At 30.1% G+C, this 24,233-nt stretch overlaps 3 protein-coding genes across 4 annotated transcripts; 1 reads left to right on the top strand and 2 right to left on the bottom strand.

Annotated features, from left to right (window-relative positions):
• Positions 1-4,256: 4,256 nt before the first annotated feature.
• Positions 4,257-11,207, bottom strand: LOC127243949 (riboflavin biosynthesis protein PYRR, chloroplastic). Of its 2 annotated transcripts, XM_051264201.1 has the most exons (10): positions 10,676-11,207; positions 10,204-10,338; positions 9,278-9,377; positions 9,023-9,148; positions 8,623-8,936; positions 8,266-8,385; positions 7,850-8,095; positions 7,641-7,766; positions 7,263-7,560; positions 4,257-5,132 (listed from the first exon to the last, which is right to left on the bottom strand). In XM_051264201.1, the coding sequence occupies exons 1-9, from the start codon at positions 11,033-11,035 to the stop codon at positions 7,291-7,293; spliced, it is 1,797 nt and encodes a 598-aa protein (XP_051120158.1). In that variant the 5' UTR covers positions 11,036-11,207; the 3' UTR covers positions 4,257-5,132; positions 7,263-7,290. The 2 variants fall into 2 exon arrangements, with proteins under 2 accessions (XP_051120158.1, XP_051120157.1); XM_051264200.1 differs by lacking the exon at positions 4,257-5,132 and having other exon boundaries at positions 7,158-7,560; positions 10,676-11,206.
• Positions 11,208-14,756: 3,549 nt separating this feature from the next.
• LOC127243904 (dirigent protein 24-like) lies at positions 14,757-15,976 on the bottom strand. The gene has a single exon (XM_051264131.1). It carries the CDS (start codon positions 15,965-15,967, stop codon positions 14,996-14,998), a length of 972 nt encoding a protein of 323 aa, XP_051120088.1. The 5' UTR covers positions 15,968-15,976; the 3' UTR covers positions 14,757-14,995.
• A 4,259-nt stretch (positions 15,977-20,235) lies between these two features.
• On the top strand, positions 20,236-23,427 carry LOC127243990 (uncharacterized). The gene is made up of 5 exons (XM_051264262.1): positions 20,236-20,485; positions 20,565-20,779; positions 21,361-21,441; positions 22,728-23,078; positions 23,195-23,427. Exons 1-5 carry the CDS (start codon positions 20,362-20,364, stop codon positions 23,294-23,296), a joined length of 873 nt encoding a protein of 290 aa, XP_051120219.1. The 5' UTR covers positions 20,236-20,361; the 3' UTR covers positions 23,297-23,427.
• Positions 23,428-24,233: the final 806 nt, after the last annotated feature.

Raw genomic sequence — 24,233 nt, 5'->3', positions numbered from 1 at the left:
AGTATGGGGTAGTGGTATATTAGTATACACAATATATGGTTAAGATTAAATCAGAGTATATTGTATGTATTGTTATTAAAATTTTATTTCATAATTAAAATTGCAATTTAGTCCCTAATAACCCATATAATTGATATTTAATATTTGTATTATATTAACGTACAATTTTATTCTGAGATCATGACTTATGACATATATTTCGCCGCATTTTCAATTAGAGGTGAGTATTTTGATGAATATATAGATAGCATGGGACACTAAGGATAAATTCTCAACTCTCGTAGTCAAGCTCTCGACTCGAATTGTTTGAGTTGCTAATTGTCGCAAGTCGGGGTACTTTTGTAAAACTAAACTCTCATTAAATTAATTACGTATTCTTAGTTACCTTCGATGCTTGTGCTTGTGAAACTATAATTACGTTGCACATTTTTTTCAATCTTCTAAAAGGCTCGATGTAATCTACCACATCAACATTTGACTAAGTGAACACAAATTAATAAGGCACAACATATATTTTACAGTACATGATAATATAATATACAATACATATTTTGACAGCACATACATAATTTTATATAATATAATATATTATTGAGTTCAACATAATAAACATGTATACCCGTCACAACATAATATATAAACCTCACGACATATACTTCTATATATGTTGTTTTATATATACACATGCATTATCCCACTTGCTTATTGTATTTTACTGACTTGATCAAATCAGCATTAAAATCGTCGATCTTCCCTTGGAGGCAAAAGAGGGGGGAAAGAAGAGTGGGTATGCGGGCTTCTTTCGCTTGACTTTTTTTCAGATCGTTGTGACCTAGTGCAAAAAAAAAAAAGTGAAACATTCAACGAATTATAAGCCGCTAAAAGCTTATTTCGCGATACCTTTCTTTGCTTTTAGACCGCCAAGCATTTGGTACTGACTTTCCTCCTCCCTTTTTAGTAACAAAATCAACAAAAAGTAGGAAAAAACTGAGAGTGAATAGCTTTTCATCATATAAATAATTGCAACTCATACATATTACATTAAGTCATGTTTGATTGAAATGGTTTAAACTAAAGTAATTTCAAACTATTTTCCTAAATTCACTTATTTCGTATTGCAATACAATATGTTTGAGACTCACGTATGTTAAAAAAATAATTAATGATATATATTTTTAAAAACTCGTAGGTTTTGAATTCTAATCTCACTATCCTCATCCGACATATATTCATGTACAAATTTTTCATACATTTACTTGCACCTGAGATTCCGATCATATAACACAATGAATTTTAAATACTCTCATTGTCCACCTCTAAGGATCATATTTACATTTTGCGTCATTGTACTTAACATTAAAAATATCTTTATATTTGTATAATTTTTTGTACAAATGTCCTTCTATTAGCATTATAAGATACTAATGTAAGTATTTTTTCAATTTTTTCTTAATTTGTACAATATTTTGATATAATAATTAATATTCAAATATCAATACGTATAAAATAAATGAAACATTTAGAGGCGGACGGAGATAGTATATTTCGGTGAACCTTTTTAATATTACAAATGTTCTTTAATAATGAATTATTTCATATACTTTATAATATCGAACAAACTTAAATTTCAAAACCATTTCTAGTATAAGGTGTGTTTGTTTGGGGGTTTGGATTTTGAGTTGGATTTTGAATAGTAAAAATTTTGAATTTGATTGTATGATGTGATATAAATAGGTGTTGATGTGATATTTTAAATATAAAATTAAATTTTAGTATAATATAAAAAATAAAAAATAAATATTTGATTTGATATTTTTAGAAGAAAAAAAAAAAGAAATAAATTGTAAAAATCTAATGCAATCGCAAGAACAAACACACCCTATATATCCATTTAAAATCCACAGTCAAATCTAAATCCGCCTCAATCTTCATTTTGCCACGTCAGATTGTAAACACGCTAACATGCTTCTCAATAAATTATAGAAATTGTTTAAATTCTTATTTAAAATTTTACCATATATCATTATTGAACCATATATATATATATATATATATTATTAAACTATAACAAGTGATCCGATCCAAATCAGGCCGACATCCAACTCAGCCCACTATTATTATTGAGTGTCGAATAAATTATTTGAATGAAAAATGGGCTAATATAATATTCAATTGTTTTAATATAATTATAGGGATAGTCAAATAAAAATATTAATTACTTCTACGTTAATCACTATTTTATATATTATATAATATAATATTACATTCGTCCTGAAAAAAGTAATATTTGTTTTTTTCGTATAAATTTTTTAATATTAGTATTATATTGGTTTATAATGAAAAGGACAAAAATGTCCCTGTTAGATTGTATGATATAAAAGTAATAGTATTTGTGTAATATATTGAAAGTTAAGGTATTAATTATATTAGGTAGGTAGTACAATTACTAAATTAAAAAATTATATCATTTTTTTTTACGGACAAATATGGAAAATAATATCTTTCTTATTGGACGAAGTGGGTATGTAATATATATCGACGTGTATATATGTACACATGTATATTGTGTGTTTATGATGATATATATATATATATATGCGAATGTGGAGAGAGAATAGATAAGTGAGAGATAGAGAATTGGGTGAGATTTCTTGTTATTCTTTCATTGTAATACATAATCAGTCTGTTCACTCAATGTTTTAAGATGAATTGATTTTTGTGTATAGTATGGAGAACTGTATTGGTAATATAAAAAATAATATTTTGTGTTGAATGATTAGTTTTTTATGAGTAGATAATATATATTATATTAATATGTATGTATATTTGTATTTTTTAATAATATTTATGGAGAATTGTTCCATTGAAAAATGTTGAGTGAACATACTAAATGTATTGTTGGGGTGCAAACTCAAGTCCCACATTGAAAGATGTGAAAGAAATTTCACAATTTATAAGTCTCAAATGAACTATGCTAGTATGATGTCTTTTGGAGGAAGTCCAAAAATAAATCCGTATGGGCTCAGCTCAAAGCAAATAATATCATACTAGTATTGAGTTGACTCAGTCCCAACAGTGGTATCAAAGCCTGGTTCGATATTGAAGTGGATTGGGTGGCATTGGGCATTGGTTGTAGTGGTGGACTCGCACTCGTAACCTGTGGATGTGCCTTGTGTCGAAAGTCTCCTGATGTTGGGTCAGTCCCGACAATCGTGGTTGGTCAGACAGCGGATCCCTTTGTGATAAGTGGGGTGCAAACTCAGAGCTTCCAGGTTGAAAATGGGTTGTACGATCAAAACAAAATTTTAAATTGTGCCCTGGATTTGACAACGGAAGGCTAACCCTTACTTTTTATTTGTTAATTAGTTGTTGGCTAAGTGGAGATTAAATTCTGTAAATATTGATTAGTTTGAACACCGCTATCACATAACTGGCTGCTCCAAAAACGAGTTAGTAGCTGACCACTGATAGCTAGCGAATTGTGTGACATTCTTGTGTGGTTTATTGTGTGAACTTTGTGTAGATACTTGGGCATTACAACTGTGACTATTGCAACTTTTGACGGCAATATTGATTTTTCAATTTGGCAACAAAAAATAAAAAGTATCTTAATAACACAAAAAGTTGCCAAAACTATTAATGGTGATTTTAATCGGTTGTTGACTGAAGAAAAAAAAGTTGAGTTAGATGAACATGCATATTCGTTGATAATATTGAAATTATCTAACTCTGTGATTGGAAAAGTAGGAAAACATAATTCTGCAAAAGAACTTTGGAAAAAAATTGAAGAAATCTATATAGAAAAGTCTTTGCCGAATAAATTGTTTCTGCTTGAAAAATTTTTCAGATTTAAACTTGAATTAAATAAGTCAATAAATAGGAATCTTGATATTTTTTCTAAGCTAGTTCAAGATATTAAACAAATAGGAGACAAGAATATTGATGAATATACCCCTATTGTACTTTTGAATGTCATTCCTGAATATTTTTCTGATGTCAAATATGCTATTAAGTATGGTAAAGATAATGTAACTCTTGAAACAATAATTAGTGGATTAAAGAGTAAGGAATTAGACTTACAAATTAATGGGAAAGAAAAATAAACTTATGATGAGGTTTTGTTAGCTAGAGGAAAGTCACATAATTTTGGTAATCAAAAGAATAAAGAAAAATGAAAAGGTAAGAATAGGAAGTGGTATAATTGTGATAATAAGAATCATTTTATAAATCAATGTTCACATTCTAAAGAAAACTTTAGAAAACAACAACGTGATAAAGCGAATGTGACTACAGAGGATGAGGTTGTAGGTGACGTGTTTATAGTAAGAGATAATGTTTCTACTATTGATCCAGTGTGGAAACTGAATGGTTACTTAATATTGCCCTTGAGAAATTTATTTTCAATTTGTAGCTCTATGTTGCATCCTTTTGTTGGTACATATTATATTATTCTAAAGTTTTTGTTATATGTTAACTTTGAAAATTAGATGGGTTGATTTTATAACTTGGTATTGTTTACTTTGTTGGCATATATGTTTACTTTGTGCTTATATATATATACTTTTGTGTGCAATATCTCTGTGGTAAGTTGCATATATAAAAGCGATGATGTTAGCATGTTTTCCGCTTCTGATTATGCCCTCCAATGCAACCATGATGGTCGACCCGACCCGATCCAACCCTGCCTATACCGATCCAATTCATACACTTCTTTCCCCAAATCTTATTCGTATTGATTAAGACCCATTATCGACCTCTCTTCTCCTCCAATCCGAAATTGATGTTTTAAGGGTGATTTGTTCCGTCTTCTTTGGTCTTATTCAAATCTGATTCTGTTTCGGGTCCTTTGTTCTTCAATTAACAAGGTAAGTTTGTTCATAATTTTGGGGCTTTATGTGGTTTTTTGGTAGCCTATATATGTGTGTGTGTGTGTGAGGCGATGGGTTTGGAAGGGAGTGAAGCGAGTGAGAGCCGAGAGAGACATCGCTTGGATGTGATCCTTTGTATTCCTATTTACCTTTGTGCAATCTTCTTCCTTCTTTGGGTTCCTTGGTATCAAAACACTTATCACTCCCCTTTTGTGGTGTTGTTCTCGTTGGAAAATTTAGAGTTGACACGGAGTGAGCTATGACCTGAGCATACCAAATTATTTCAAATATTTCGTTAGATTATAACATTGTTTTCTTAATTTATATTTATTGTTATTCTTATTATTAATACTAACCTACTAATATTCTTAATGAGTATTATTTGATTGCAGAAACAATCTGACTCATCGATCCTAAGGAAAAACAAATTAATAATATATATATATATAAGCATTTCCACCGCTCAATTTCATCGTTGAAAATTAACCATATACACATCAAATAAAATTACAGTACATGTTTATAAAATTACAGTACGTGTTTAATTTAATCGCATCCACCTAATTACATATAAAGTATATACGTGTATAACATCAAGTCACATTTGAAGAGAACAAAAAAAGGTATGCTTCATTCGGTTTTCGTCTCCAAATTATCCATCAATATTTTTCTTATGTTTATTTAATACATTATATAAAAAGAATAATATTAATTCAAAATATTATGAGTGGATCCGATTCAAATATTTGCAAAAACACAAGTATCTACAATTTCAATCGAACCGAACAAATATTCAAAATTGTAAACTGTATTCTAAACCAAAATAATTTCAATCGAACCGAACAAATATTCAAAATTGTAAACTGCATTCTAAACCAAAATAATTCGAACCAAATCGAATTTAAAAATTAAAAAATTACAAAATAATTAAAATTTTAATTAAATAAAAATATTTGCAAATATTTTAAACCGTATTGAATCCAAATATAATATAATTATTAATATAAAATTTAAAATATAATAATACAAATATATTCAATTCGGTTAATCGAATCGAAAAAAATATTGAAAATCGAAATCAAATTGAACTGAACAAATATCAAATATGCAATATTTGTATTCGGACCAAATTTACTCGGTTAACCAAAAATTCAGTTCGACTCAGCCGTTCGAAGGTTCGATTCGGATATTTTTTCGACTCCTACAAAACATCATATGAAACACATTTTTATTAAATAAATGTTATCAAATATATTTTTACAAGAAAACTATATATATAAAAACAAAAAAAATCATTATATTAAATACTACCTCCGTTCATTTAGGTTAATAAATATATAGTTTTTGGCATGAAAATTTAAAAACAATAATATTTAAATGATAATTAGGATGCTTGTGTATAAATAATTATTTTCTCTTGTATTTTAATTTGATGTAATAATATTAATATCAATAAATTTAAATTTAAAACTACTTATAATAAATATTGTGATAATACTTATTAAAAAGAGAAATATATATCTTGTTTTTTGCCAAACCAAACTTGCAAATATTTACCTATGAAGTGAACGAAATGAGTATAAAAAAAAGACCAAACTATAGTACTAAACATATTAGGAATGTTACTGATTAAAAACATTACTATACAATATACTGGGGCTTATTTGGTTTGAACACAAATATTAAATTAGTATGTATTTTTATTTTTTAAAAATATACTAAAAAATGATTAAAAAAATAAAAAATGGTATGACTTTTTTATTTTAAAAAATACTAGAAAAATAAGAAAAGTAAACTTTTTTTTTTTTTATGAGATAGGAGTATTATTTTGTGTAAGATAACTTTGACATTTTTGTCAAGTATAAAATATAAATATTTTTGTAAATATTATAAAAATTTTGGTATTTATATAGAATTATTTTTATTATAATGGAAAATTGATATTTTTAGTATAACAAACTAAAATAGTGTAGAAAAAAGGTTACATTTATACAATTTCTATTAGTGTCTTGTAACGCTGCTGTAATAATATTTGTAGAAAAAAGAAATTATACAGATACGAGGATATTTTTAAGGCTACACAGATACGAGGATATTTTTAAGGCTACAGTGACACAAAAGGTAAATCTAACTTTTAGATGCTGTCGGAAAGTGTATTAAAATTAGCATATGAAAAAAATAAATAAAAGAATAAGAGAATTTGATAGAAAAACTGAACATACTTGATAGAAAAGGAATTGAGCACAAAAATTTCCACATAGCAGGTAATCAGCAAAAATCTGAATAACTCAAGTAAGAGAATTCGTTATGAATCTGAATGTATAAATATAAATATATATATATATATATGTATATAACATAGCTGAATACTAAGAAAAAGCGCGATTAAGTTACCTTATTTCAGGGGAGTTTTCGAATCTGGCTATGCTGTGGCAGAAGCTTCTTGCTGCTGGGAATTCGACGCAGACTCAGCCGAAAACTCAGACCTCAGCTGCATCAGCAGCCTCCCGAGATAGTTAAGCCCTTCCCCATCTCGGCCGCCACCCCAGAAAAGATCGTGGGGCGAGGCCTCAACGAGGACGGATCCAACAGTAGACAGCAGGGTCGATTTTAAACAAGGATGTGTAGAGAATTTGCATTTTAAAGCTTTGTACATAACACTGATCTTTGCAGATTCCCAATCAGATCTCACCTGGTATTGATGATGATAGCCTTTGAATTAGGTGATTGTTTAGTAATACCGAGTTACGATCAATGAATGAGCATAAATACCAAATCTGGGCGCTGTCTTTGTGCTCTCCTTCCGATTCGTGCTGCTTCCTCAGGGCTTTTTGCATTTTTAATTGCTTCCAAATAGGTCTTTGCGATGGGATCATCTAACCCGACGAACTTGTGAGCCTATCAAGAATGCAGAATTTAGAAACAGTTGTATGTAAATGTGGGGTGTAAAAACTAAAGGAAAAAGAGGGTAAAGTGTAAACCTGGTAATAGTGCTCGACACTAGGCCAGCTGTAATTGTCTCCATTTTCATCGGGCATTTGAATAGGATGTGGAGAGAAATTTGAAAAGGCGCCGTAAGGATCCCATGTTTTGTAGAAAAATATAATGCTTGATTCGTATGGAGAAAAAGAGGGATCGATTGCAGAAGTTTCGTCTATGGATGGGATAACCGGCATCAAGTCGGGAACTGGGTGAAGAAATCCACTTACTAGCATATCAGAACCAACCTGCGATTCTACGAAACATCATCAGATGTCACAAAATTCAGTCTTTCTATCCTTCTACTTTATCATTAAACATTTTCTAGACCAAATGTAAACCTACAGAGGTAATGAGGATGTTTATCGAAGACCATTTGACCCAATATAAGAAAAATACAGACTGAAACATTGCTAACCTGCTCATAGTGTACATCGATCAATTCCAGTGCTTGCGACATCTCCACCATCCCCAGTTCCCCAACAGGAGAAGGTGCATTTTTACCCCCAATAATTTTAGGGGCAATAAACGCATGAACCTGCTCGACACAATACGTTTATAACTAGAAAATTAATTATAACAATAATTAACTATGAAACACACTATTTGCATTTTACAATAACGAATCGACAGGTTAACTAAATTAAGCATTGGCTTAAAAAGAACCGGACCAGACAAGTGGAATTACCCAATGGAGACAGCAAGAATTCAATAATTGTTAGATCTCTTAATTCCAAAGCCATCAAAATGACTGCTCACATTTACTCGTGCATACCTTGTGTATGATACCAGAGGATATAGCAGATGCAGCTAATGTGCCTCCACATTCCCACAAAACCGAAAGGCAGCCACGGTCGTACAAATATTCCATTAGAACTTTGGGGGTTAAAATTTCAAATTCAACAACTTCAACACCCTTCGATGCAAGGTATTTCTGGAAACTTCTTTTTGCCCCTCTCTGTGTTGCAACTAAGGTAGAAACCTCAGTAACATCCCACAAGTTTGCAACATCGGGAAGATCAAGAGATTTGGACATTACAATCCTTTGAGGCATGTGGCCACCCCCATGTCTTGCTGTTAGGCGCGGATCTACATTTCAAAATGAATTAAGACCAGAAGCTTAATAGTCAAGAATATTAATGCATCAAAAAGTAAAAACCACTATAGATTCATACTATCCCGGCGTACAGTGTTTCCTCCTACAATAACAGCATCACTTCTACCACGCAGCTCAAAAACCTGTGTTCTAGACAGTCGATTGCTTATCCATGATGCATGCCCACTACTAGCAGCAATTTTTCCTGCTTACCAACGTCGCAATCAGGAATAGCTCTAATGGCATAAACTCATCCAAAGAAATGTCCGGGTAAAAGTTATAATTGAGACAAATTTTCAAATTGGTGAAGACACAAATAACTCCGTTTACTGACCATCAAGGGTCATTGCATATTTGAGAACAGAAAATGGAACTTGACACGCGGCCCTATATAGTAGAGGAGCATTCACTAGAAGACAGGACTTCAGAGCATCCTACAGGCAAAGCCAAGGTAAATACTTTTACAATTTGAAAAACAAGAAAATAACAAGCTCAAGAAAATCAAGGGACGATAACAATTTTAATTCCATGAATATTAAAAACCACAGCATAATAACTTGTACCAAAATGTTATGATCATGCAATCAGATACTGTAGATTCATTCTAACAGCCAATATTCCAATTTAAGCCAGCACACCTTGAATAGTATAATAACGAGCATATTTGATTGCTAACCATCAAATGACAGGAAATTGGCATGCACTGAAATCGCAAATTCGAAGATTTGATGTCCACGGGTGCTGTGCTATATATAGTAGGAAGTGAGAGGAACAAATTTCTACAATCTCACAGCACAATAGAAAGTAGTTAAGTTTCATATCATGATGCATAATCGACCACAAATTTCATTTTATAACACTTACTAAGAAGTGATTGCTTGCATTCATTTATGCCAGAATGCCTATGTTTAATACTATAATACAGAAACATGTCGCATACCAATATAAACTGTTAGTGACAAAACAATCTAAAAATACAGTTAGGTAGATGCTTTGAACTCAAAAAGATATCGAAGTGGAGTCATGTCTTATATAATGAGAAGAATAAAAACTTTAGAAAAAGCATACGTTTACTCAAAATTAGGTCCAAAACCTATTTTTTCATTCAAAACTTTGCATCAACATCTTTCTTGGATTCTAAACATCACATCCTAAACCCATTTTATTCATTCAAATATTTTCAAATCCAGTAACATTCCAAAACACCAAAACATGTCCAAAACACAACCAATAATAATTTCCATTTTTTGCATACGTTACCTCTATGCTCTTACATTGGAGATCCTCACCAAGAACATCTACCATTAATCCTTCACTTCTAAAAGCACTAATAGCCTTTCCCCGAAGATGTTGCAAAGGATGCCTAATTCCAATGACGACTCTAGTAATTCCAGCCTGAATATCCATCCACAAGTAACCATTAATTTTTACTTAATCATTCAGTAAATCAAATCTGGAAAAGAAATAGTCACATTGTGGAATCTGTGGAAGCATAATATCGCAAATCAATTCATTATTTCTAGCAACATCGACCGCAGAAAGGGGATAGGTTTTCATAACAAAACAAGTCAACCAGAATCGTCCTCCAACAACATCTAATCTTGCCAAAATACATACTGTATTTCTAATGTTGCAGTTTCACAGTTGCTAACGATGTACTGAATATCACATCGGATGATTCTAGAAGGTTGCAGAAGCGGAAATGGCATCCAATCCTTCAAAATCGACTTACCTGGATGAGAGCAGAGACCGCTGTCTGATCCTCGAGGGAATGATTTGGCTCCATATTGAGATAAGCCGTGGCGCCACGGCAGCGCTCGCCCGCGGCCTCCACCGCCTGCAGCTCTGCCGGAGCGGTGCCTTGCGCGTACAGATATCCCTCTCCAACCACCAATTGTCTTCCATCACTGGCAGTGTTGGCTACCACGCATCCGGAGTTTGGGTGCGGCGCCGTGAAACCGGCGGATTTGTCCGCTAGCTCGGCGGCGCGTTTGATGTAGGCGGCGTCGAAGGCGAGCGACGGTGGCGACGTGGAATTCGCTCGACAGATGAGGGGAGAAGGAAGCTTTAAGGGTGCGAATGTGAAAGCCATTGTGTGTGTATAGTGAAGCGCCGGCGGTTCGACTTGGGGGGATTATAGACCTAAAGCCGCCGGAAAAGTCCGGCAGAGATGAACGGCGGCGACATTGAGAAGGATAGAAGTGTGAAATATTTATGGAGTAAAACTAAGATAAGATTATCTCCGATTGTAATTGACTTGCTGCTTCCCCTTTTCATAGTACATTTCGGGAGAATGAATTTTAAATATATTATTCCTCTCTTTATTATTTTTTTTTTTTTCAAGACGTGAAATTAAACCTTTATTTTTTATTTTTTATATTATAATAAAAATTAATTTTATATTCAAAATATCGTATTAATATCTATTTATATCATATCATTCAACATTCAAACTCCAAATAAACACATCCTTCTGATTTCATAAATTTACAAAATAATTAAGAATATATTTATTTTTCACTTTAAATCATCATAATTTAAAAAAAAAAAAATCTAAGTAAATAATATGATGTATTTTTTTTGTAAAAAATATTTAATATATTTTTTTAAAAAATAAATATATTAACACACTTTATTATTTTTATATCAGTAGGGTTTATTTGTTTAATACTTTGAATGGAATCCCTTTCAAATAAGATTTATTTGTTTAGTGTTTTTATTTAATTTTTTTTATATGAAATGTAAAAAGTAAGATAAATAAAATAAAAAATAATATTTTATATTAAAAGTTAATTTTTGTGTGAAAAATGTAATATATATTGAAAATAGCGTTAAAAACTACTATGGTAAACAAATTCTATACATTATAAAGTATTATGTTTTTTTTATATTAGTTATTCATTTTCAATGCAAATATATTGTATTATTTTATTTAACAAAATATTATATTAAAATATTATTTGAACAAAAATTTTAAAATAACATTCAGTTTTAAATCAATTTTAAAACCAAACAAACTTTTATTATGTTGTCAACTATCTAATATTATGCTATTTCTATTCCATACTTTTTAGAGTAAAGTATTACTTGTGTCCATTTCATCATATGTTTTTATTTTTAAAATGATAATTAATTTCACTAAATCATTATCAATTTTTTAAAATATGTAATATATTTATTTATTTTCATTCAAACATACAATTTATCAGGGCCGATAAAAATTAACTCAACCTGATAACCCGATCCGAACTTGACCTAAAATAGTTGGGTTTGGGTTGAGATTTTCGATCCAATTAATAATTGGGTCAAATTCGTTTAACTCATTTAATTAAATGGGTCAGCTTAAGGTCTGAATTTTCGACCTGAAAATAACCCGTATAACCTGTTTAATTAATATTATTTTAAATCTAAATATATTTTTAAAATTTTATCAGTACAATTCAATATTTATGGTCAATTTTATAAAAATAAACAATAAAAAATAAAGGATTGTGTTGTGTACTATTGTAGTGTTTGTTAATTCAATTCTTGAATATCGATTTCATGATATGAATAAATAATTTTTTACTTTAATATGTATATATATTATGCATTTGAATTTTGTTAGTATAAATTGTAATTTTAAATTAAAATTTAAAATTTTTAGATTTAAACAAGTTATACGAGTCAGATCAGGTTGATCCAATTAATAAAAAGTAACCCATTTAATTAAATGAATCAAGTTCAGGTCAAAGATTTTGTAACCCGTTTAAGCTGATCCGAACCTGAACCCGACCTGACATGATCCGTTTGCCAGCCCTACTATTCACATTCTATTTTCAAATTTACATTTGAACAAGCAAAAGAATAGAATGAGTTCGATAACTTTTACAAGAAAAACATGTGTCCATTGGTTTTTATTTGAATTTTGGGATGAGTTTGAATTTTGTTGTTTCTTTTGTTTTGTTGGGGTTTTGGTAGTTTTGATATGTATTGATTTGATGGATAATAAATAAAATATTATAAATGTGTATTAAATTTAATTGATAAAATTTATATTATATGATTCGATTATGAATTTATATTATACCCAACATATTTATATATTTAAATTTTTATTTATTTGTATTATATAAAATTTTATTCTCTACAAAATGATATATATTGTATATATTTTTTCCCCTTATAATTATAATAAATATTAAGGGAAAAAAATACTACATTTTTTCCCTTATAATTAATACACATACATATATGGTATGTTTCTTTATCCAAATTTTTCCAAATTTTACTATTTGGACTATGTATTTTTCAAAAAAAATACATTTTTTTCTCTCACAAAATATCTCATCAAACATTATTTTAATACCAAATTCGAACTAAAATTTCTCAAACTCAACCAAAAAAAAAAAATTTAATTTAAAAAAATAAAAATAAAAATAAAGTCAAATTTGCTGTTGTTTGGGTCGGCCAAACTGTGCCAAATTGTAGACAACGGACCTATAATAAAATATATTTTATATATCCATATATATATATATATTGTAAATATTTTATTAATTATAATTATTATAATTTTTTTTATATTTATAATTCTAAAAATTTGATTATTTTATTAAAAAAAAAAGGGACAAAACTTTTTCAGACTTTGTCTTCCAAAATACAAACAACCCAAGTTTCAAGTTTTTGATATTTTTGTCAATGCTGGTAGCTTAAAATAATACTTTCTTCGTCCCAAAATTATAGTTTGTGTTAGATTTAGCACGAGATTTAAGGAATATTGATATTATATTAGCAGTGGATAAAAAGTACGAGTAAAAAACTTTTTTGTTCGGACAAAAATAATAAACATGACTATTGTATTAGGACGGAAGATGTATAGTTTATACTTTTGATACAATTTTTTATATCACATATAAAAATCAATCTATCTAAGAATGCTTTGTGAACGAAGCCTGTATAATAAGCCGTGAATTTAATTAAATTTTTTGATTGGACAAAAAGATCCTAGCTATGAGCTCTAGGGTCGAATTGAAAAATCATATAGTTATTTTATTTTTAGGAGTAATAAAAAAAAATTGATAATAAAAATAAAATTGACGCACTATTACCTATATTTTGTTTTGCCAAATAAACTTTTTGATTATGCTATTTTCTAATATAATATACTAGTATCAATTTTTATTTTATTTTTGTATTAAAATTTTTTTTAAAAAATAGTATTTTAACACTCTCTCCGTCCGTTATATTTAACTTATTTGGGTTTTGTACGACAATTTTAAAAAATGAATATTTTATTCTAAAAGTGAAAAAAGTAAAAGATAGTTTGTACTATTTTTAAAAATTTAGTTAGTAATTTAAAACAATAAAGAAAGATAATATAACAAAGTTAGTAAAATTTGTGGTAAATAAGTGTTCATGAAGGATAATAATTAAATATAAACTTATTGATTTTTCAAACTACATGAACGAGGTAAATTTAACGGATAGACGAAAAAGACCACAGGTACAAAAAAAAATGAGAATTTGACAGCCGGACGGAGAATTATTTTTTTACTTACCGGGATATAATTAAAAATTTTACAGAGTTAATAATACTCCGTTAATTTCACATAATTTTTCACTTTTTTTATTTTCGTCCATCTCACATAATTTGTCATTTTTTTTTTCTAAAAATATAATTATTTTTACTAATACATTTTTTAATTATTTACTAATTATATAATACCTAAAACTTCGTAGCTAGCTCAAGATGACAAATTAGCTCATAAATATTTAGAAGATCATTAGTGACAAATAGTACACTTGTGATAGATAAATTGATAAAATGAAAAAACTTTTATAAAATAGAATACGACATTTTTAAGACTAACAAAAAAAATTAAATTACAGTAGATAAATAGTTAAAATAGTGAGTGAAATTGTGAAAATACAACCAAAACAAATCCATAATTTCCTTAGCAACAATACATACATGCACACAACAAAGAAAAAAAGGAAAATCGAAACAAACACAAACAAACAGAGCACAAACACTGAAACGACGCCGTCTCAAAGCTCCAGTCTCCCCCGATCATGGCGTCAGGTAGACAGTGAAATGCGTAATGGTCTCGATCCCGTCGGTGGTGTGCTGATCCACGTGCGGCAGCGTCTCGATCGTCGCGTACCCCTTCGCGTTCTCGTACTTTCCGGTGCCGCCGATCACGGCGATGTGCGACACCGGCGCCGCCGTCCGGTGGATCCCGAAGAAGCTCAGAGTATCGACGATTTCATGGTGCTCGCCGCCGGAATGGAAAATCGCCGACAGGACCAGCGTGTGGGCGCTGCCGTCGGAGGAGCTCGCGATGTAGAAGCCCTGGGCGCCGCCGAGCACTGCCGCGCCGAGCTCGTGCCCCGCCGTGATCTGGTTGTCGACCACCGTCACCGACCCGAACATCAGTTGCTGCAGAGTGACGCCCTGCGGCAGCTGCCCCGCCGACACGAAGGCCTGGCTGTCGCCGGTCTGGACATTGTTGCCGTTGCTCTGGAGAAAGGCGCCGTTTCTGGCGCCGGCAACGGCGGAGGCGCCGTTCAGGCCGACGAGGAACGGGTAGTTGTTGTTGTTCACGAATCCGGTGACGGTGTTGAGTGGGACGCCGCCGTTGACGGGGAAGATCTGGTTGTTCGGCTTCGAGAACGGCAGCCCGCCGGCGTCGGAGCTCGCCACGATTCCGGTGACCACCCGCCCCGACGGCCGCGTGCCGCCGAGGATATCGTGCATGAAGAACGAAAATCCCGGAGCTCCTCCGCCGCCGCCAGTCTCCGGCGGCGTTACTGCCGGCGGTGCTACGGCGGGGGGTGCCGGTGCCGGTTCTGTTGGGGCGACTGGAGCGGCGGTGGTGGTCGCCGGAGGTTGATCCTCCACCGGTGGTGTGGTGGGCGGCGGCGGGAGGGGGTCGTCGGGGAAGGGGATTGGGGGGGTAATTTGATCGAGAATTCTGGCGGCGGCGCCGCCGGCGGCGGCGAGGGAGAAAGCGATTAGTAATAAGGAAATAAGCTTAGCCATTTTGGATATGTGATGTTTAATTGATGTAATGAATTTGGAATTGTAGAATGTGTTATATATATATATATGTATATGTATGTATAGAGAGAGAGAGAGTAGAGAGTAGAGAGTAGAGAGAGAGAGAGATTTAGGTGTTGTGGAGCGGATAGCATTCTTTAAATTAATAATAAGTGATATGAGTTTGGTTTAGTTAAGGGACAATTAGTGGTTTTGTTCACTATGTCGATGTGGGTTTGTTATTATTAATAAATTTTACTTAATAGAGAAATTTTAATAAAATTATTCTTTTGTAGGGAATTTTGTATAATAAAAATATATTTATTTATTTATGATTAATATAATTATTTTATTTAAAAAAAGACAAGATTTGAATGTATATAAATATATTTATTTATCAAAAATAGTGATAGAACTAGGAAAAAAAAAATTGAATGAAGCTCTATGATTATAAGTTTTGTTTAGGCAATATTTTGGATGTTTGGTATCATTTCATTTTATTTTTAAATATATAAAATTAAATACTATATTTTTTTTATAAAAATTCACATTATGTGCTAAATTTTATTATTTTTTATTTTTTTTAAAAAACTTTGGGTGTGTTTACTAGTAAGTTTTGATTTTAGGTTTTATTTTGCATAATAAAATTTTAACTTAAAATAATTATTTGATTTGATATAAATACATATTGATTTGATATTTTGAATGCAATATGATATTCAAAATAATATTTAATTTGGTATTTTTTTCAGAAAAAAAAAATAGAAATAGTAAAATCAAATGTAAAGTTTTACAAATAAACACACTCTTTAAAACTTTCACAAATTTCTTATCGCGATTGAAGAGTAACTCTACAAGTCAATACGAATCTTTCCAGCGTGCTTTGTCTTCGCGGCGCGCATACTTAACTCTATAGTCCTTTAAATAGAGCTCTTGAAAAAAAAAATATGAACATTGTTGACATGAATAGTTTATTCAATTCATTTAATCTATATTCAACTTCGAATGACCTAATATCGGTTCATCCACACACGAGAGTTGGTCAAGCAGCAGCTCTATTACAGTGTATCATAACCGGAGTTGTATTTGAGGAAAAATAAAATAAAATAGAAATATAGTGTAACTTGAACCCAACTCATATTCTATAATTCGTAGATTATTTTGAAAATTATATAAATAAATTAAATAGAAAAAAAATGGGAATGGTTACTACGCTAATTTGAAAAATTCATCATCGTGCTGAATTTTCAAATTAGCACCTATAATACATACAAACAACACATATTCTTATTACACACGGCATATGATGTGTGATAGAGGCATGTGCTGTTTGTTTAGAATTATATATACGCAGTATAAGAGTATGTCATGCGTTAAAATCAAATATGTTTTGTATGTGACTATAGCATATGTTGTTGATTTATATGTCGTATTTGTATTATATTAATATAAGGGGTGTGCTGCCATAAGTAATACTCTTTCTGTCCCAATACAATAGTCTTGTTTATCATTTTTGTCCGTCCTAAAATAATAGTCTTATTTCCATAAATAACTATATCACCATAAAACTACCCCTACTTTTTCATTTTTATTACACAATTGCCACTACTTTTTACTCTTATACATTCACAAGGGCAAAAAAATCTTTTATTCATACTATTTACCAACTACCAATATAATATCAATATTCCTTAAATCTCGTGCTTTATGAATAGTAGAAATATTATTTTAACATTTTAACTCAAATTTGTATTCCGTCCTCTCACATTTTCTTATATTATCATTTGGATCGATCTCACATTTTATGTTTCATTTCTTTTGGCAAAAAATTACATGTTTAATTATATTTTAAAATCTCTAATTTAGAATTATATTGATTTTGTTAAAATATATTTAGAAGTAATATATTATATTTATGGTAGTTGTCTTATTTAAGAGATTCGTAGAATTATTGTCTTATTTAGACGATTTGTATAGCACTATAAATATTATAAATATCTGCGTGTTTTTACTATTGAAATAGAGAATTTCAGTTTTTTATTCTAATATATTTAATTATATTGTATTGTAATTATTTTACTAATATATATATTTAAAGACTTATATAGATATTAATTACGTTACTTCTAAAACATCATGGGTGTGTTTGACAATTAGCTGATAGCTGTTAGCTGATTCGATAATTGTTAGCTGATTCAATTAACAGATTTGACTAGCTGATTCGATTAGTTGTTTATATTAAAGTGTTTGGTAAAATAACAGTTTGATATTAACTGTTTATACATATAATGACAATTAAGGACATTTTATATTTTAATTTCAAAATATTTCGTTGAATTTTTTCAATTGGTAAACTTTTTTATAATTTTATTATTAATTTTAAAAATTAGAAAAAAAATTTGTAAGATATTTATTTTTATTATTTTAAAAATATTTTGTAAAGAATTAATATAAATTTATTGAAAAATATATATTTTTTTTCATTAGAAATAATATAAATATAAAAGAGCAAAAATTATTAACATATGTATTTTTATTTTATTAATTTTAGTTAATATATATTTACATTGAATTTATAATTTTAAATTTATATATTCATTTTTAATAAAAATATTATTGATAAAAAATGCTATATAATTAATTCCATAATATTAATATTTTTATATTATTTTTATTTTAAAAAATTTAAAAAATTTATAAATAAAATAATTGATATATAAAAAAATAATTATTTTAAATTTATAAATAGAAATTTATAAGTTATTAGAAGAAAATATATCTAAATAATCAATAAATATTGTAATAAAAAAACATATGAATATATGTAAAAAAAAATTAATTAATCTTAAGGGTACCAAACATCAAAATTAGCTAATTTACAATATTTCAAATAGCTAAAAGCTCTTCAATAACCTAAAAGTTCTTTATCTCTATATCAACCATATATTAAGACAAGATATTCAATGGATGAATGCATTTTTATTTATTTATTTATTTATTTATTAAAAATATCTCATTCATCTTGGTTATTAGTTCTAAAACCATCATTTAAAAACCCAGGCCCATATATGGCCCAATCTCAAATTGTTAGCCAAATTCCTTTATAAATTTAAAATTTAATTATATTTTGTGTAATTTTTTAATAAAAAATTAAAATTATATTAATATAAAAAAATATATTATGATAAAATAATATTTTTATTGATAATTAAAAATTAAAATATTAAATATATAATTACTATTTAATATTATTATATACTTATTAATATATTTTAATTATTTTGATCAATCGGACCTTGTTTGGCCGGCACAATTTATACCGGCACAGATTAGTGTATCAGTTACATCATATCGAGTTCAAAATTTTTTAATATAAGAGCCAACCTTTGGACGAGGTGATTCGTTGTCGGTCTTTCTACCGCTCATATTTTGTCCATATGTCTCAATGCCAATATTTTTCTAATCGTTTATGATGAAGTGTCGATTTTTCTTAATAACTTTAACGTATTTGGCCGATCTCTCCATAATTAGTTTTTCTATGACGAGATGGTTTCAAGCTCAAAAATATTATAAGAAGAAAGGAAAAACTTATCATCCTCTCGTGTAGGAACTGGTCAAATATAAAATGAAATCCTACACGTTCATATCAAAGCTTCAAAATGTTATTTTAGTTCTTCATACAAATTATTAATCCGGTCTTCTTCGATCTAAAACTTAAAAAGGACATCTTAAAAAAAGGCTATGAAATATCAAATTCGCTTAACAAAAATTAAATCTCTCCAAAATTTTCAAAGAAAATGAATATAATATGTGTTCTTTCAGTAAAAATATATCATATCGGATGAGCAGAATAATCGTTTCACCTGCATACTCAAGCTATTAAAAAACAGTTCATTAATTTATTTATCCGTAAATGAGAATCCCCGACAATATTATTTATTTTGTGTAGTCTTAATAATAAAAAAAATATCATATTAAAATACATTTAACCAAAAATAAAATTACATCCCATTTCAAATTAATTACAGCCAAATAAACTCTAAATTTTAAAATAAATTGCGGACAATATTTTGGGAATTAAAAGGCAAACGTGGCCACATTTACACATAGAAAAATAAATAAATAAATAAATTGCTACTTTAATAAATATATGGTAGATAACATTTCTTCCTATTAGTGGCTTGTCATCGTTACACACCACATACCAAATCCCCAGCCTTATCCGATACCCCAAAAAAGCAAAGAAAATAATAATAATAATAATAATAAATCATTAAAAAAAAAAAAATGTCTTCTCTCCCCAACAGAGAGAGAGAGAGAGATTCCTTATTGCACAACAACAAATGGCTTGCAAGAGATTCTCCATAATTCTCCACCCTGACTAAAACGACGTCGTCATGATCCATCCCTTCGCCGTTTCTTCTTCCTCTCCGCCTCTCAACTTTACGTTATTACACCCCACTCCTCGCGCCGCCAATTTCCCCGCCGCCGCCTCGCCGCGCCGCCGCGACACCCTCCGAGGTTGTGCCGGCCGCCTTGGTAACGTACGTAATTTTCTTGCATGATGATCCATTGTAACGTGTCGGCATTTCTTCTGCAGTCGTCAATGAGTCGACGTCGTCGTCGGCCGGCGCCGAGAGGTCGGAGGCGGACCGCATGGTCGACGGGCTCGACTTCGGCGAACTCTGCGATGAGTTCGAATGTATTAGTAGCCCTTTGGTCGAATCGACGGCGAGGCAGCTCGTCCGCGACATCCTTGAACTCCGTCAGGACAATCGCGCCTTCGGTTGCTTCGCGCTTTCGGTTAAGTACAAGGTATGTATGTTGTCGCCAAAGTTTTTGTTACAGTACATAGTGCTGGTTGGTCGACTCCCGTTTGTAAATAAATAAATAAATGATGGGTATCCTAAAATATTAAGCTTTTAGGCGAGATGGTAATTTACATCAGATTTTTAGGTCTCGAGTATAATGATGAACTACAGTTAACTTAATTTGGATTTGTAATACTAAAATTTTGGTATTTGTTCCGTATAATGTTTTTATGAACTGTAAATTTTGGGTGTGTTTTTTGATGAGTTTGGAAAAAATTTGATTTGGATTTGGTATGAAAATAATGTTTGATTGAATATTCTGTGAGAGAAAAAAATATATTTTTTTCGAAAAATACAGAGTTTAAATAGTAAAATTTGAGAAAATATTGCTAAAGAAATATATCCAAATTGTGTTATTAATTATGAAACTTTGCTACACATGTTAGGTGTCGTTACAATGGTTGGGATAGGTATGGATAAATACAAAAAAATTTGCAACGAATTTTGCGACAGAATTTTGTACGTGACCAAAGTCTTGCGTCGCAAATAAGACCATTTTGTTTTGTTTTTTGTTTTATTTTGTAGGATCCGGTGCGAAGCTTCGAGGGAAGGGACAAGTATAAGCGACGATTGTGGGCGACGGATGCGCTTGAAAATCCAACAACAGTGAGTTACGTTTTCTCGACATTATATTTATCTATCGTTAGATAATAATCTTTCGAAACATCAAAAATTTCGAAATAATATTTGGATTGATTGTTAATTTATGTTTGTAGTGTGCTCTATTGAAATTTTACTTCATAACAAGATCTGTTTATATATTTACTTAAATTAAAAAATTATTTTTGTTAATAATTTTAAAACTATTATATGAAATAGTCCATTTTTATTTTTATTTTTAAAAATTTCTAAAACTTTAGATCTTCCAAAAAATTAAGTTTGTTTGATTTTTGATTGAGCTAGGTTTATGATTTAAATAGAATTTTGATATGCTATTTTATGATAAAAAAATAGAAAAATTATTTTTAGTCATCTAATTCACCTCTTTATCATTTTAATTTCGAACAGAAATAATTTTGTAAGTGATTTTTTGATATAATTGGTTTTTCGGCGTCGGAGATATGCACATGGCACCCACATGGTACATTGGAGCATACTTGTCCGTCAGATAAACATCACGTGCTCACCGGGTAGACATCACGTGTCTGTGCATTTCCGGCGCCAAATAATTAACTGTATAAAAAAAAAATTACTTACGAGACCATTTTTATACACACTCCAGTTACGGGTTAAAATAATAACGATGATAAGGATCAATTACAAAAAATAAAAAAATAAAAAATTAATTAATTAATTTTCTCTAAAAAATAATTTATTTTAGTAACGGTATAAAATAAATAATAAAAAATTTGGTTATATATATATATATATATATAAAAAAAAAAAAAAATAATATGTAGATGGTTTCATACATGTTATTCCTCAAGTGCATTTCAAGGTGCCAAATTCTTGTACATCAAGTGGTGATGCATCTCTGTTTGTCAATATAAATTTTTTATTTTTTTGCTTTCTCTTTTTTTTTTCTTTTTTTTTTTTTAAACTTTGCACTCTTCAAATTTTATAAAAATATATTTTATCTTTACAATTGTTAAAAAAAAATTCATTTGTGAGTAATTATTCATTGACACCTTATTGCCAAAACATTAATTGGTCGAAGTGACTCAATCACACTCTCTTAAATTATTTGCATTTATATTTATATGTTATGTATGGTCTGTCTTTTCAGCATTATACTCAATAATTGAAAGTCTATTTAGCACATATCTCTATATAGACGTTGAAGGTGATATTTTATAATAAACCAATAAATAAAAAGTTTTTAATATAATATTTTAAATAAAAAATATGTATTTAATGTGCTGTCTTTTTTAAAAAAGTTCAAACTCGTGTAGACCGTGCAACAAATGGAGATGCTATCGACTAGTGTCCTAAACATCAAGTGGACATTGCGCGGAAAGCCGAAATCCCCATTTTTCATAGCCGGAGGAGACGTGATCGTCAAAGTGGATTCGATCTTCACAATGAACCAAATAAGCGGACAAGTGATCGAGCACGAGGAATCATGGGACTTGTCCGAATCATCGATGATTGCACAAACATATTTTTGGATGTCGAGGCGCATTTTTGCCACGGTCGAGGGAGGAAAGGATGCCTCAAATTTCATCAAGGACTTAACAAACCGTATGGCTACGGAGAACAAGAACATCGAAAGTTATCCCGACCCGACCGGGGACCCGACAAAGGTAACTATATAACTATACGTAAATTCATCCGGGCCCTTTTCATTTTCGATTATTTTTCTTGAAATTTTGGTAAAAATAAAATCTTGATTTGAATTAATTTGTGTGATTTGGAGCAGTTTTTTCAGAGGGATGACAACTTCCAAAGAGATTTATACCAAATTGCACTGTTTATTGCAATAGTGTATTTTGTTGTACAATATTTGCGGACAATATTGTAAAGCCTGTGAACAATCAACGGCTATACGTCATTCAAGAAACTCAAAGTAAAAGGTAGAGAGTATGAACACACACACACCCCGTTTGTATATCATACATACAAATATATATATATATATGGTTTTTTTTTTTTTTTTGTTTGGAAATAATTTTGCTTAGTTTTGTATTTAAATAATATTTAGTGCGATATTTGGAGAGAAAAAAATATTTTATTTTTTTTAAAAAACGGCAAAATAGCAAAAAATCTCGTAGTTTTTCGAATTCGCTGAAAATTTCTCGTGGTTATAAAATTTCAAAAAATCTATTCGTGATTTCCAAAATATTGCACATTCGTCCCTCCCCTCTAAATTATATTAACATAAGTTGAATTATATTTTTTCTAATTTATTTCTCTTTCTTTGTTCTTTCTTCCCGGACATTCCCTCTCATCTTCTTCTTTCTTTTTCTCCCAAATATTTACTCTCATCATCTTCCTCTTCTTTTATCTTCTTTTTTTTTTTTTTTCTCCAATTTATTTTCAGAAGATCGGTGAAAGAATCGTTACGCTAGACACAATTGTTATTCGGAGTCGAAGCCGTCGTTGCGCCGGGCTTGAGTTGTTCGCCGGTCTTTCTTTTTTTCTTTTCCTCCAATTTTTTTTTCTTTTTTCTTCTTCTTTCCCAATTATGCTTTCAGACTCGAACATGTTAATTTTTATTTTTTTTCTAATTTTTTCTTTCCCAATTCGGTTCTTTCTTTTTATTTTTTCTAATTTTTTTTTCTTCCTACATTTTTTCAATTCTTTTTCAAGCCAACAGGTTATTTATTTATTTTTATTTTTTTCAATTTTTCTTCTCCAATTTTTCTTAAAGCTAACAGTTTTTTTTTTTTTCTTTCCAATTTTTTTCTTTCTTCTTCTTCTTAATTCTTCTTCAAGCATTTATCTTTTTTTTCTTTTTT

This window comes from Andrographis paniculata, unplaced genomic scaffold (assembly GCF_009805555.1).
Source record: "Andrographis paniculata isolate CXL003 unplaced genomic scaffold, ASM980555v1 Contig98END, whole genome shotgun sequence".
Taxonomy (NCBI): Eukaryota; Viridiplantae; Streptophyta; class Magnoliopsida; order Lamiales; family Acanthaceae; genus Andrographis; species Andrographis paniculata.
The sequence above is the reverse complement of the archived record's forward strand: the minus strand, read 5'-3'. Positions and strand labels throughout refer to the sequence as shown.